Here is a 14617-nt window from a genome sequence, read left to right on the forward strand (position 1 = left end):
CAAAATCGAGTGCGTTTTCACCGGTCACATGCGGTGTTGTAGGTAGAACTAGAACCTTCACTTTCGCACGTACTTACACACGAGAAACCGTGGAACCGGTCGCGAAATGCACAGGGAAACAGTACAGCGTACCCAACGTCGTCCAGCCGTCCGGCGCGGAACCAAATGACACAGTTCGGAGCAGTTCCGCACGGTGCGATTATCTCCGCCTTTGTTTTTCTCGCTCTCGCGTAACAAGTTGACGAGAAGTTTTAGCGCTAGTGCGAGAGAGAGAGAAAGAGAGCGCAGCTTTGTTCTCTCCAAGGATACAGCTGTGGGCGCGAGAGTACGGTGATAAATTTGCTCATGTTTTGCTCACGGCGCTCAGGATCTGTTTTGACAAGCCGATAAAGGGTCCTTCGACGACTTCAACATACGGGCACATTCATTTACTTCATTGTGCCTTAATTTTTGCTATGGTTTGAAATGTAACACCGATATAAAATAACCGCCAACAACTCGGCAGTTTAATTCAGATCATTTTAATTTTATTTTAGCAATCGTAGATCATTTTAATTTTATTTTAGTTTACCGAATCCATATGCAATCAGCCACCACTACTTTCGATCCGGAACACATGGTTAAGGAGCAATTCCATCTTTGAGCAAGTGCTCTGAGTGACCAATGAGTGTAGTGCAAATTCAAATAAAAACCTAAAAATCATGTCTATCGAACAACACATGTGTAATAAACCTACGAGTTGTAAAATTTGTATAGAATTTGTCATGAAAATTTAAGTAATCAAGATACTTAAGGGTAGACTTAAATGACAAATTAAATACTAAATCCTGGAGTTGTTAAATCACGATTGTTAGTTGGGCTGACATGTGTACTCTATGGCAGCGATCTGATAAAATCTGCGGCACGTCGCACTTCAATTTGAAATGAACGAAAAGCGCTAAATGCTACGAAAATTTTTATGGCAAACTACTTAAATCTTTATCTAATCAATTGGTCATAAGAAACCGCTAACATAAAAGATAGATAGATATCATTTATTTCTAAATGTTTAAAATTAAGCATAGCCATATTAGAAAAGTAAACATATATACGTGATTCGTGCTTGCGCATAAATTGATAATGAAAAAGGGCTCTGTTTTAAAATCTATCTGTCTTATGATTGAAAAATAAAAAAATATAGTCGATCATGAAAAAAAATAGAAATGCTGCAATAATGCGCAACCGAAAAAACTTAGCTGGCACATGGATTCTACAACTGTTTTTGAAAACACCGCACACATTGAAAACGTTTGAAGGATCCAGGATCTTGACATAATTTTTCTTCTCGCACGTATCGTATTTAATAAAACTTACTTGGTACATGCATTCTACAACTGCACACATTAAATATTTTAAATCCATTTTGAAAAACGTTTCAAGGATGCAAGATCTTAGCATATCGAGTAGTTGATAAAACTTACTTGCTATAAACATTTTACAGTTGTTTTCAAAGCTTAAACACTTAAAAACATCTTTAAAATGATCTAAAAAAATTCAAGATTTTACCATCATATTCCTTCTTCTCGGACGTTTGAAATCGATTTGAATGTTGCGAATATTGGAGTGTACAAAGCACAAAAATCACGGACGACACGAGGCATTATGGCATATTCTGGTGCTCTGTAATTTCGACCGGATTGTACCAACGAACCTCTTTGATGGCGGCCTTTTTCTGCTTCTTTATCTTCTTTTCTTTCCCGATCTTGTTGCACACCTTGATCTTTTTTGGCGGAGGCAGCAAGGGCATCGCTTCAGCGTCGTGTTGGCGCCGCCCAGATCTGTAGGTAAACTTTTGGCCGCAATTTTTGCGCAGATTCCACCTCAAAGGTTCCTTCGGCTTCTCGTGGACCGTGTTCATATGAAAATTGAACTTGTGGCGCAACACCCTGCAGCTGCACACCGAACATTTTAACGGCTCGATGGGACATAAATGCAACAGACGTGACGTCTCATCCGGCAAGAACAGTTTGCACCATTTGCATATGTGCCAAGGATCATATTTCGAGGCGTATTCGCTACTGCAAATACCACAAATGCATCTGAGTGATTTTGGATGGTTCGCTTTCGAAATCGTATGTTGCACGCCGGTTCGTTTCCGCTCAACGCGATAGCGAACAACATCGCTGCCATAGGCTGTACTGAGCACCGAAGTACCCGCTACTAGCTCTCGGTTCTGAGACACGGGTACTGGCGAAGGACCTCTGCTTTGGACAGCAACTTGACCGAAGCTTTCATTGTACGCCGAGAAGCTCCATTCTTCGGAAAGTATGGACGTGCGTCGGCTAGCTATGGTGTTGTCAAAGAATGATGAAACCTCATCTTCATCGTCCGTCATGATATTGCTGTCATATTGCACAAGCGTTCCCTCTCCGACTTCCGAGGTCGTTTTGCATGAGTGAAAATCCTCGTCTTCCGGTTCGGACTCTTCGTCCTCCGGACTCTCTTCAATCACGGCCAGCGTAGAGCTTTCGTTTCGGGCATTCGTATCATGATTGATTGTAGCATTCGATTGAAATTGCATCAACCATTGATCGACGGCGGTTTCCCCACTTTCCACAAGAGCAGATCTATTTGCGGTGTTCCAATTTTCCGCCTCGCTTAAATCACGCCATTGGACAATAGGAAGTTCTTTGGAAATGTCATCTTCCGGAGCTACGTTTTCTTCGACGATTGGCGCATCCATTCGTTCTGAAGCCTCCGATACTTTGTTCCAATTGCGAACCGACACATATTCTAACGTATGCTTTTCTTCAAAGTACTCCTCTATCAGGTGAAAGTTATCGATAATCGCTTCGTCGCTCGCGCATCGATCTGCCAGGATACATCTGGTTTCGAAATCTTCCTCCGGCGAAAAACCTCCTTCGGTTGTTTGGTTCGTTTGCACGTTGCCGTTGGTTTGATTGGGATTGACTCGACGTGCAGCCTCCTCCGCCTGGCGTTGAGCCTCGTATGATCTCTGCAATGCGAGCTGATTCAAGTAAATTTTTTTCTGGTACATGTCAAATTTGTGTATGATCACGATACACAGGGCGCACACGAAAATACCACATTTACTGTCCTCATATATCTGGAAAAAAAAAATAGAAAAAGAAAAGGAGAATGCGGCCTTGTTGGCATCACAACAGCATCTTCGTCGAGCATGCTTTCATCGATCAACCTCAATCATAACGACGAAGATCAGTCAGCATTAGGGCAATAAAACGAATCATAATTTTGGGGTGCCTTTGTCACAATCCGGTTCATCTTGGATAGTTTTATGACCATAACAGCCTCCAACATGGGACGAAACATGTGGCACAAGCTAGGCTTTCTCATGATCATGCCCTAACTCGCCACAGCGACGTGGATCATCCTTTGGAACTGTTTAACCCGAATGCACGAATAGAAGAGGAGGTTGCTTACCGGAAAAGAAAACACCTCATCCATTGCGGCACGCAATTTTATATTCCAAAGCGTTATGTTGGTTATGGAATTCGTTCTGAAGCACAACGGACACCGATTTTCCTCGCTGGTGTTCTGCGTAGAGGCCATGCTGGATGAAAATCACGTTGCGAATATTCAGGCTCTCTTCAGGTCAGGAGCAAAATTTGCGTGGAAGGCGAACAATTTTGCGCAGCGTCGACGAAACAAAAAAACACGCTGTAGGTGAGTAGAAGAAACGAGATTTCGTTGACTTAAGTGCCGAGTTGTAGGCCGAGTAACATAGAACCTTATGTGAACACGTGTCGATTTCACGAAACATAAAACACAATTCTGGTTTTCACAAACAGAGTTTACAACCGCAATAAAGAATTTTGAATTTGAAGCTTATCCCGAAACCATGCTTACAATAATACTGATCACGAAGCAGCACACGCACACACGATCGTACCGCGCTGTTGCATTGACAAGCATGAATATGCTTCGACATAGCGTGAACTATGCTGGGATGCTGCGCAAGGCGATGCCGCACAGTGCAACCGTGTTGAGAAACGATATTTTGGCCAACATGAATTGTTATACTGCACACAACCGCTCATTCTTAACGGGAGTTTACGTTAAGAACAAAGGTTTAACACAAACCTAAATAAAATTAAAAAAAGCCAAATTAATTATTAAACGCCTATGCGATAGAGATTTACTCAAAGTTACGGATCGAGAGGCTCGTATCCATCGCAGCATAGTATAACACTTTACGCAATAGCGTGGGAGGATCGCTTCAAACGGTGGGCTACTGAGCTACACCACACATGCGGGGTGTCCAAAAACTGGTACATATATAAAAATGTACAAAAATGAGAGTTGCCCAATATGTTATAACACATTTTATGAAGACTTTTGTAAAAAGTTTTTTTTATCACAATGAAGTGATGGACGACAATTAAACATGCTTGTACTGATTGGGTTTTTTTTTGTGTAGTGCAACGATAGCAGAAGAGACTATTCGAAACGCCTCGCATGTATTTACCTGTTCGTGGATAACAAGCACCACGATTTAAGCAAAGTTAATTGAATTTCAATGATCGGTAAGCGAGGAAGCAATCAGTTAACTATTTTTGATGAATTGATGCACAAAGTAAGTCTCTCGTTGATCATGTGATATGTTAGATTTATATGTGATAACACTAAGGAAACGTATTTAAGCACAATCAAACTATCTTAAGTCTTGGAAACTAGCTGTAGCTTGGTTGAAATTAAAAGAGAAAAGTAAAAAGTTGCAAAAAGTAAAATTAGAAATCGAAAAGGGGGAAAAAAAGAAAACTGGGAACCAAATAATGCTTCAGATTATAGCTCATTTCACCCGGTAAAGAAATAAGAAATATCTTCGAACTATTTGTATTACACCGTTTAGTAAATACCGACTTATTTTCACTGGAAAGCACCTTATCCAAGAGTAAAAAGGGATTTTCGACAAGTTTTTTGTTTTATTTCCATTCAGCCGTACTCGAACTGTGATAATTTGTATCGCACTTTTCTTACTTTCGTTTTAGATATCTCTCTTCGGTGCGACCTTGCGGCCCGCAGACTTTTCCTTTTTTACGTTACAACACCCGGCCGGGGTGGTGCGTGGTCAGATCGACACTACGCCACAGCACCCTAGATAGGTTTTGCGTAATGACGCTCTTTATACTTCTGCTACAATACCCCATTTTGCTTCAGCTGCCGTAGCATTTTACCCCGATACTACACATATATATATTTACACTCCGATCTTCTTCTTTTTTCATTCTATCCCAAACAAACCCTCCACTACATATGGCTGGCATTTGCACACGTTTTTCCGACATAATTTCGACTGTGATTGCAAAACGTGCCAAACGTATTGCTTTCAATAGTGCGGTCGGAAACAGTGCCATCAGCAACACCTCTTCAGCGCGATAAAGCTCCACTCGCTTTATTTTTCTTCATTTGATCCTATCTAGTACTTACATTGCGCCACAACTCACTCACAGACCCACGCTACTGTCGAAGGGACATGCCCATTGTCAGCGCTAAACCATTATTGTATTCACATCACGAAACAGTGCGCCACACTGCCGGTTCAGCAAAAGCAAAGCAAAATGGCGCGTTCAACTCTCTGCCGCTCTGTGCGCAATGATAAAAGCTCCCGGCAACACTATGCCTCCATTGCATTCCCGCCCAGAATGGCTTGCGACAGGACGTCCATCTAAATCATTCATTCTGCTCGATTGCAAAGCTGACTATATGTAGATGTGATCCTTCAGTTCACAAACATAGCTGACGAGATGGGATGAGAATCGAGACGAGTTGTGTTCAAAAGGACGAAAAATGTTCGTTTTTCCTGTGGGCAGTCTACTACACCGCTTAATGACACGTGGCCCTCTGTTTTAAGGATATTTGTTTTGTTCTTTTTTTGTATTTTTGTTGCTTTTTTGTATGCTTTATAGCGCTCGCTTTCGCGTCTTCTCGATATGTCAATAATTTGCTTTCGGGTTTCGTTTTTTGTTTTACTTTTTACCGTTTACTTTTTTGGTATGTCTCTTCAATCATTGAACTGTGCCTTGCGTCCCCGTCCCCTTCAAGAATGGTAATTGATAATGTACGTTCCGAGCGATAGGACATCGTAGAACATCGTGAAGCTGGTACATTTTCAATCGCTTAAACAGGGCAGTATTGTACAGAACGAGTTGTGGATCCAATCGGACGGGTTTACCACTGATCCCATTTTGCTTCATGGTGAGTTGCTGGAACATTAATTAAGTACCATGTGTTAATCACGAAAACGAACGAAACGGAACGGTCCGATGTAAGTACTAGCGCGACAGTTTGTTCCGCTGCCGAGTTCGTTCGCTTTCTTGCGCGCTCTCGTTCTAACCGCCCGATATTCGTCCTTCTTCTGCTAGGCATTTACAAATATCGAGCACTTACAATCTCTCGCGTTAAATCATACGTTTGTTTCAAACAAATAGCGCCCATTAATGGTACCACTACATTATTGGTTAGTAATCGTTCGTTTTCTCCCAACCTTCCTGTTTCTGTTGTACTAACAAGTGGAGTTTCTTGAATTTATAATCAATTAACAGAAAGCATAATAATATCACTACAAAGTTATGGCTCTAACGTGATTTTCTCCGTTTTCGTTTTAGTTCTGTCGCTGCATCCCACACACGCACACACAATACACGTAAGCTCGTCAACATTACATGGGTACTCACCGCTATCGTTCACCAGGATCACACTGTGTCCAAATCGGCACAGTTCCGGAAAACGGAAAAACGCACTCCTTTCCAGACGCTCTCGCTCACTGTATAGACGAGCGGACGAGGAGCGCGCTTTTCAATCAGCCATAGCCGCACGTCGAAGGTTGGGTTTTGGGAGAGTCTTAACTGATTAAATAACCACTGGCACAACCTACCGGCTACTAATAGATATCGGCAATTATAAGAATCGCATTGAGGTATGTTGATTAAAAGATAATTGCTTTCTCCTTACAGCGCGGGAGCTATCCGCGCGAAGGATTGTCAAAAGTAAAATGTGCTTCTCTTTTTCTCCCACGGGGAAAGACTCGATGCGTTAAAATCGATATTGCTAATCGATCGAGCTAGCAACGTAGACGCGACCGAAGCAGACGAAGCGGAAGGCCACCGTTACGATCGAACCAAGTAAAACTAGTCAAGTCAGAGCTGACGAACGGAGGAACCGAGTTAATACTAGCAACATATAATACACCTGATTCCCCTGATCACAGCGGCTTAATGGACAGTGGGACACAGCGGGCTCGCTGGCTGACTAAACTGCCTGAACTATGCGTAAACCTTACAAAGCGCGTCTCTTTTTTTACAAGCTGTACAATGCCCTGCTATCTAACTGCTACCACCTTTTCCGGTTACCCGCTATGCACAATTAGTGCTTTCACCCATATCGATCGATTGAGTCAGGCATTCGTTTTAGCTAAAGTAGTGGAATACGTTCACGACTCCCGGATGCATCGTGCCGTTCGTTAAGACGTCACCGACAGGTCCTCCTTCAGCCACTGAGGGATCGGTCGTGACCCAAGCTTCTTCAGCAGCTTCACCAGCGCTTGGTTGTGAATGCGATAGTACCTAAAATAAAAAAAAGTAACGCGCCATTAGATAATCGAACCATTGGTAGGCAACATAACGTTACACGTACTTTTGCAGCATTTTCGAGCTGCGATCGTCCATCGGTGGGTACTGGCGGCCTTTCGACTTCCCGAGACACTTGTTGCGGTTCTCCGACACCACCTGGCAGTAGAAGCCCTTCTTATTGTCGAATCGCAGATGCCGGCTGTAGTCGTAATGGGGCAGCTTCAGGAAGCGCTGCAGGTCAGTCATGACCGCGACCGGGTTCGACTTTAGCTGCTCCCCGTCAATGATGTACAGTTGCTGCTGCGGGTAGCACGCCAGCCACCGTTCTAGATGTTGCGCATACTTTCCCGGATTGAGGCAGCGGTTTCGTAGGTCCCGCAGCGCTTTCGGTTCCGCTTCCGAGGCAGTGATGACCTAATGAGTGCGGAAAAAAAGGACATCGTGTTAGAATCGTGCAAGCAGCCCACGTGCGACGGTGCACTTACCTGGTAAAAGCTGTAGTTGTTCGCGACGGGATCCCCGTGTGCCTTGATGTGCTGATACCAGGAGTAGGCGCGTTTCGCGGGCGATATCAGTATCGTCACCAGTTGCGCCTTTGGCAGCAGCGCGTGGGCACGCTTCGGCACGAGATCTCCATCGAAGTACGTGGCCGACTTTTCGAACATGAACTTGTCGTCCGTGTCGTTCGGTTGCAGGGGGAAAAAGTTCAGATACCAATCCAACCCCCGGTAGTAGTTGTTCCCGTTGAAGAACTGAATCTCCTCGAACGTGTCCGTGTTCGGTAGGTTGCTAGCGACCGCCGGGTGCATGCTGAGAAACGTGTAGAACGCCGTCGAGCCCGTTTTCTGCGGCCCGAGACCGAGCAGCTTCGGTAGCGTCGTGTGCCGTTTGTTCCCGGACCAGATCTTCGCGTGGCGTGGATCATCCGCCGGGTTGCCCCAGATCGGATCGCGCTCCTCCGGGTGCAGCTTGAAGTACAGCTCGCCGAGCTGCAGCGGTGGCACGGACGTAAGCTTCAGGTTGGTCCAGCAACGCAGGAACTTGATGACGGACTCGAACGTGTACAGCGCCAACCGATCATTGCCATAGTTCGACATGTGCGTCATGAAGATGTTGATCGGGTTGTACACGATCGTCTGGAACAGCTCGCCACCACGGATCGATTCATCCAGCTTGTCCCGTCCGCCCGGGTAGCTGTCGATGCAGATGGTGTGCGTGAACAGACCGCATGTTTGCCGTGGTAGCACCATAATGTTGCGATGAATGAAGCCCCGTCGCAATCGGGCAGGCCGCAGATGCGGATACTCCTCCGTCGAAGTGACTTTGATGTTCCACACCTTCTTCCACGCGGTGTAAAGCAGCTCGTGCGCCGGATAGACACCCGAGTGATGCGGTGACACCGAGTACCCCGAATCGGTCGGGATACCGTGCTCCTTGGCGAAGTCCTTGTTCAGCATCATATCGTTCATGAGCTGCGTTACGTTCTCGTACAAATGCGGCTGCTGGTGGTTCCACATGTGCGAAAACCAGTTGAACTGGGCCACGTTGCGCAGCAGCATATCATCACCTAGGTTTTCCTCGTGCGTCCCGTGATGGAAATACTTTCCCGAAAAGCCCAAGTTAAACCGGAACCCAGGCACCATCTCGGCGATGCGGTTTTGCGTCGCAATCAGCGCATGCACGTCGTCCGGCTTCAACCGAGTGCCCTTTTCTCCGACGAAGATATCGTCGATGTCGATCAGGATGCGTCGATCGAGGTTTAAGCTCAATTGCCCGTGGCTCAGGTAGGACAGCGAATCGAGAAACAGTAATCGGTGGAGCCAGAACTTTAGCCCCGAACCGAACAGTATCCGCTGGATGCCATCGAGCTGGCCGTGATCCTGCAGGACGGTTGCTAGCGGCGGTTGTGCCACACCGTCCGTCGGATAGTCCATGACGTTCTTCTGGGCCCACTCGAGCGGTTCGTAGCCGCTGTGGTTGTGCTGGAAGATCGCCCAATCGTTGCCTGGCAGTGGACCCCAGGCCGTATCACCGGCACGCGTCAACCGGAGCACGGGTGAGCCTGGATTGAGGCTTGCGTCTCGCAGTCGTAGGTTTGTGTGCACGAAAAGTGGAAAACCGCGCAACTGAGCGCCGACTAGCGTTTCCTCGCTGGGACTCACGAACCCGATGATACCGACCGAGTAGTCCCGGCAGTATTTGTCCAGCAGCTGCCGGTTCCAGTTGTCCATGTTGAGATATTTGTCCAGGTTTTCGAACACGATCACACCGTACCGGCCTTTGTCCTGGTTCGTCAGCACTGGCAGGCTTTTTCCCGCCACTTCCACTTTGTACCTATTGGTGCGAGAGAAAGATAGAAAAAAAAACCGGATGTCCGGATGTTTAAAAATCGGATTAAATCGCATTGTTACGGGTTTGCGCTTTCATTGGTTCGCGTGTCCAGTGGGGCGGAAAAAGTGTCTATCCACTTAACGGAATGTCCGCTGGTTAGCCACAACCACCACTCGATACATTCAACCACAAATGGATGGTTACGAGTGCGCTGGATTTATGTAAGTCTGTAGTAGCTACACAACAAAAAAAATTGTACTGAGCCCACAAAACCGATGGAATGGAGCCACATTCATTAAATAAATGCCATCACTAGGTGTCGTGAAACTCTTTTTTTGTTTAGTGTTTTAAGTCATTTGCCCCGTAGTCAATAGAAAACAAGTGCGCTTCAAACGTGGGAAAATGACACATTTCTTCACCATTAAGTGAAAATTTCCTCTCACAGTCAAACATTTTCGCCAACCCGTCCCATCTGCTTACCGTCCTTATCGGGTCCATTAAAGTCCCATTTCTACCGCATCGCCATATACCGCGGTCGCATTTTGAAACGGAGACCAAACAAAAGTACCAGGGCCACCGGTGGCATGTTTGTGACACGAGATTTCACCATCAGCTAGCTCGCAAACCCACCGACCAGGACGCTCGCTCGGACACAATATGATTTATCGCACGCAGTTCACACCGCGCGCGTCCCTCACTCATAATCGAGACAAAAACATATTAATCTTCATTCGTACTCGGTCAGTTCGTATTTCAAACCGACGGACCACCAGCGAGCAGCGAAGCCGGGTGCTCGTCCATACCTTCGGCAAACAAGGCATAGATATGCAGATGGGACCGCTTTTCAGCGCGCGGGTCCGTTCCATATTCGCCCATATTAATGGCACTTTCACCGACGCTCGGCGTGTGGAGAGAGTGTGGGATGGAAAAGCCCATCTCAAAATTACTTTCCGGCTGTCATCCTTTTGCGGTTCGGACGTCGAGACAACCATCTTGAGGCGGGTGAGCCGTAATCTTCGAGCAAAGGATATCTACTAGGGCGGCCGTGTTTTGTCCGTCTTGATGTCCCCGTTTGAAGCATCTTGGGCAGGGCACTATGTGAAATGTGTGTGTGTGTGCCTGCCTGTCTTTATCCACAGGCCGGTGGTCGCTGTCGGTTCTTCGTCGTCTCGAAATGCACTATTAATTCAGCACGATACCTATTTTTGCTCACGTGCCCCGTCCTCGTCCTCGAGACCGTGAACATTTCGCGACCGGTCCATTCTAGTGGGTAGAAGACCAAGTTTGGCTCGTTTTGAAAATTATACCCGCTCCAAGCGGGTATTAAAATGTCGTCTCCAACGTCGTCTCACCGCCGTTTGACCATCGCAAGGATATGATTCAATGCCACCGTGCGCCACACGAGACCGAACCTCGGACGGAAGTCAGACAGCGCCGACCAGCCTAGGCTAGACCAGCCGGGAATGGTGGGATAACGCCGGCCGAAGACCATTGGTTGACCATAATTCTGGGCCACCATGGGACGGCGGTGTCGTCCGCGGCACGATGCCAGCCATCGCTGGGGAAAATTCATATGGGCGGAAGCGTCTCATAAATCCTGGCCGAGATTAACTGCGTGCGAGCGAGTGCATGCCGGGCGCTCATTTGTATTCCAGAAAGTAAGTTCCACTAAATATACATTCGAATACGCTTACCCACCACACTCAGGCTGGAGCTTGGCAGCAACGGCAGTGTGTAACGGCTAACAATTGCCAGCAATGGGGCACGCTTTGGAAGCTTTAAAAAAGGATGTTGAATTTGTAGCCGTATGATTTGAGCCCCAGGCGAAGCAATGTACAACACTTTACTTAAAACGTGTTTGAATAGCGTTTATTGATCTGTAACCGAAACAAACACGCTGCAGGAAGCGACAACCAAGCCAAGAAAGGTAAAAGTATTTATTAGGCCGACCGTAATAAACCGCCTCGAAAGGACACTCCAAATTTATGCTGAATACAAAAGTGCATGTTATACATCACCGTCATAAAACGAGCTTTTTATGCCGCTTGAAACGGCACGCCCCTGTCCGGCCGGTGGTCAATGGAAAAAAACCGACCGAGAGTAGGGCGCCCATTCATCCCTTAATGACCTCCAACAAACGCCCACACACACACACACGCACATACACAGACGCGCGGACGTTCAGACAGCAGACAATCCCGCCCAGCCCATCATCGGGCGAGGGAGCGCCAACAATATTAGCGAAGAAAAAGAAGCTCCCATCATCGAAGTTTCTAAGGTTGGTGGAAAATGCGGCAAGGATCAAACCCGGTGGGCGGAGATTTTGGTACGCGCGCGAACACTGGTGTCATTGGGAAAGTTTTGATTTATTATTATGCTAATTGAGTGCTCGCCCGTTGTCGCCTGTTTTTTTTTTTTTTTGTTCAACACCGTAAACCGAGCCGTTTGTTGAGCTTTCGACCGGCAGAGCCCTGGTTCGAGAGTTTTCCCGGCTGGACACACAATTTCCACGTCCGCAAGCGAGCAGCGGTGAGCGGTGAAAAGCCGGCAGAACGTTGCACCTCGTTGGGTTACGGGGAACGCGCAAAGAAGATGGCACCCGGCGATGATGCAGCTAAAAGCGAAATCATTCATCTCCCTTAGCGATGGTGAGGATGGGATCGGTGCGAAGAAGATGATATCGCAAAGTAAACGCACGGCGACGCAGTGCGCGGAAAAAGGAAAACACACACACAAAAAAAAAAAAAGGAAAGGAAAACTCGGTACAATTTCCATCACCGAACCGATGGTGAACGCGAAAAACGCGAGCAAGCGGGAGAGTAGAGTAGATTTATGTTAATTAAGTAGTTCGTAATTAATCACACCTCTCACTCCTCCGCTGCGGAAAGGGCATCAAAGCGCCCGCGAAGGGCACCCACCCACGTCGGTGGTGTGGGGGAGATTTTATTTTTCTTACACTTGGTTCTTGGCTTGAATGTTTCGGAGAAGCTCAAGAAACGCAGAAAGGTGCGTGAGTTTTTGAGGGAGCTGATTCATCGTAACGACGTAAGTGAATCGGCGGTTTTTGTCATCACGCGATGGCGGCAGAACGATGGGTGTGGGGCTCAAGCTGATCTTAAGGCGTGCCGACGAAAAACATAATTTACTTTTTTGCTCATTCTTTAAACCAGCTCTAATGAATAATAATATTATCGCTGCCTGATTAGGTTTCATAGCATACACTGTTATTCAAAATCGATCGATATTTGGCCAAAAAAGGACAATACACAAAATGTGCAATTTATTTGGCAACGACATTGGGTTGGTGCATTTTTTTTTCGATTCCGATTCAAAATATAAATTATCTCCAACTTGTTCATAAATCACAAGCATGCTTTCGCCGCACATTCAATCCTGCTGTGGCTGTGGACGCCCCCCAACACGCATGCAAATAATGGACTCTTTTCGCCGGGGCAGCAGCAGACAAATTCCCTGCACCAATGCACCCTCCCTGGTGGGTGGTGCAGTTTAGACGAACAACAGCGACAACAGCAATTAAAAAAAAAAAAAACACCCCCTATCACACGCCAGCAAGCCGATCATTTTTCACGACACATGCACAAACCAAAAGTGAACGGCCACTCATAATGGGCTCGCCGTCCGTAAAGAGGTACATGGATTTGATACGTATCTACAAGCACTTTCCGCCGGGCCGGTTACGTGCAGACGATGCCGTCGCCCCGTTATGCTTGCGTATCCGCGCAACATGAAAATTGCCATCGCCACTACAGAAAAGACAAACGATGCCCGGCTAGTTTACGGTGAAGGAAAACGCCCGGGCAAGAAGGAAAACACGCCCGTACAGCATCCGCCAGCACTTGGACTGACGGGGTTTCCTCCGTTTGGCTGGAGGAGCTAAAATATGAAATATAGATTTCGCTGCACACGCTCTTTCTCGCTGTCCCGGGTTGGGCAAGCTAGTGGGACAGCCTTAGGAACGCGCTTTATTATCACGAGTGGGACCCTAACGAGAGGGTATAAGCCTGATGTACAGCTCCATTTGGTGCTTTCTTTACGTGCTAGAAGGACATAACTATGAGAAACACAAGCTGAAGCAGGCTCTCTCTATGGCTGGCTTTTCCATCAAATGTGTGTAAAAACGAAAGCGTAATTACATTTTAAGAAGATAAAGGACAAAATAAAATACTTCACAAGCGTGATGATCTTGAAAAAAATGTGTTTTTAGTCCAAAAAAGATATACAACATAACAAAAAATAAGCAGTCTGCTCTTTGTAACGAGGTTCATTGTAGTGATAATTTATTCATAAAATTGGAAAACAACGTTGAATCGAATTGCTTATCGTTCTTCCTTCCTTCCCATCGACCCCAAGAGTAGCGCCAAGCTCGTTTTGCTCAACGAGCATCGATCTTGGTCAGCTGTACTCGACAGCCGCATCGACACCAAAGCGCTTGAAAGGAAGCTGAGAACATTTGCTAGCCATCACGAGCACCGCCCACGGTGTCGAAGGGGCGACAACACTAAAGGGCAAGAGAGAGAGAGAGCACGCCCCAATGCAGGACAAAGCTGTACCCGTGTTCGACGTCGAGAACCTTGAATGACATCCACTCGAGCACTTGGCCTCGGAAGGGCCCAAACGAAGCTGCCGGCCACCCGACCCGGTTTGCTACAACCGAATGCATTAATGCATCCAGCCCG

The 14617-nt window shown here is 46.6% G+C and overlaps 1 protein-coding gene across 1 annotated transcript in view; it reads right to left on the minus strand.

Annotated features, from left to right (window-relative positions):
- Positions 1 to 7480: 7480 nt before the first annotated feature.
- The window catches only part of LOC128723323 (bifunctional heparan sulfate N-deacetylase/N-sulfotransferase), a 35103-nt gene continuing 27966 nt past the window's right edge, over positions 7481 to 14617 (minus strand). Inside the window, exons 3-5 of the mRNA XM_053817051.1 lie at positions 8075 to 9923; positions 7654 to 8003; positions 7481 to 7583 (exon numbers count right to left, since the gene is read on the minus strand). Of these exons, the coding sequence (XP_053673026.1) occupies positions 7481 to 7583; positions 7654 to 8003; positions 8075 to 9923 (2302 nt within the window). The remainder of the gene's footprint in view (positions 7584 to 7653; positions 8004 to 8074; positions 9924 to 14617) is intronic.

This window comes from Anopheles nili, chromosome 3 (assembly GCF_943737925.1).
Source record: "Anopheles nili chromosome 3, idAnoNiliSN_F5_01, whole genome shotgun sequence".
NCBI lineage: Eukaryota > Metazoa > Arthropoda > Insecta > Diptera > Culicidae > Anopheles > Anopheles nili.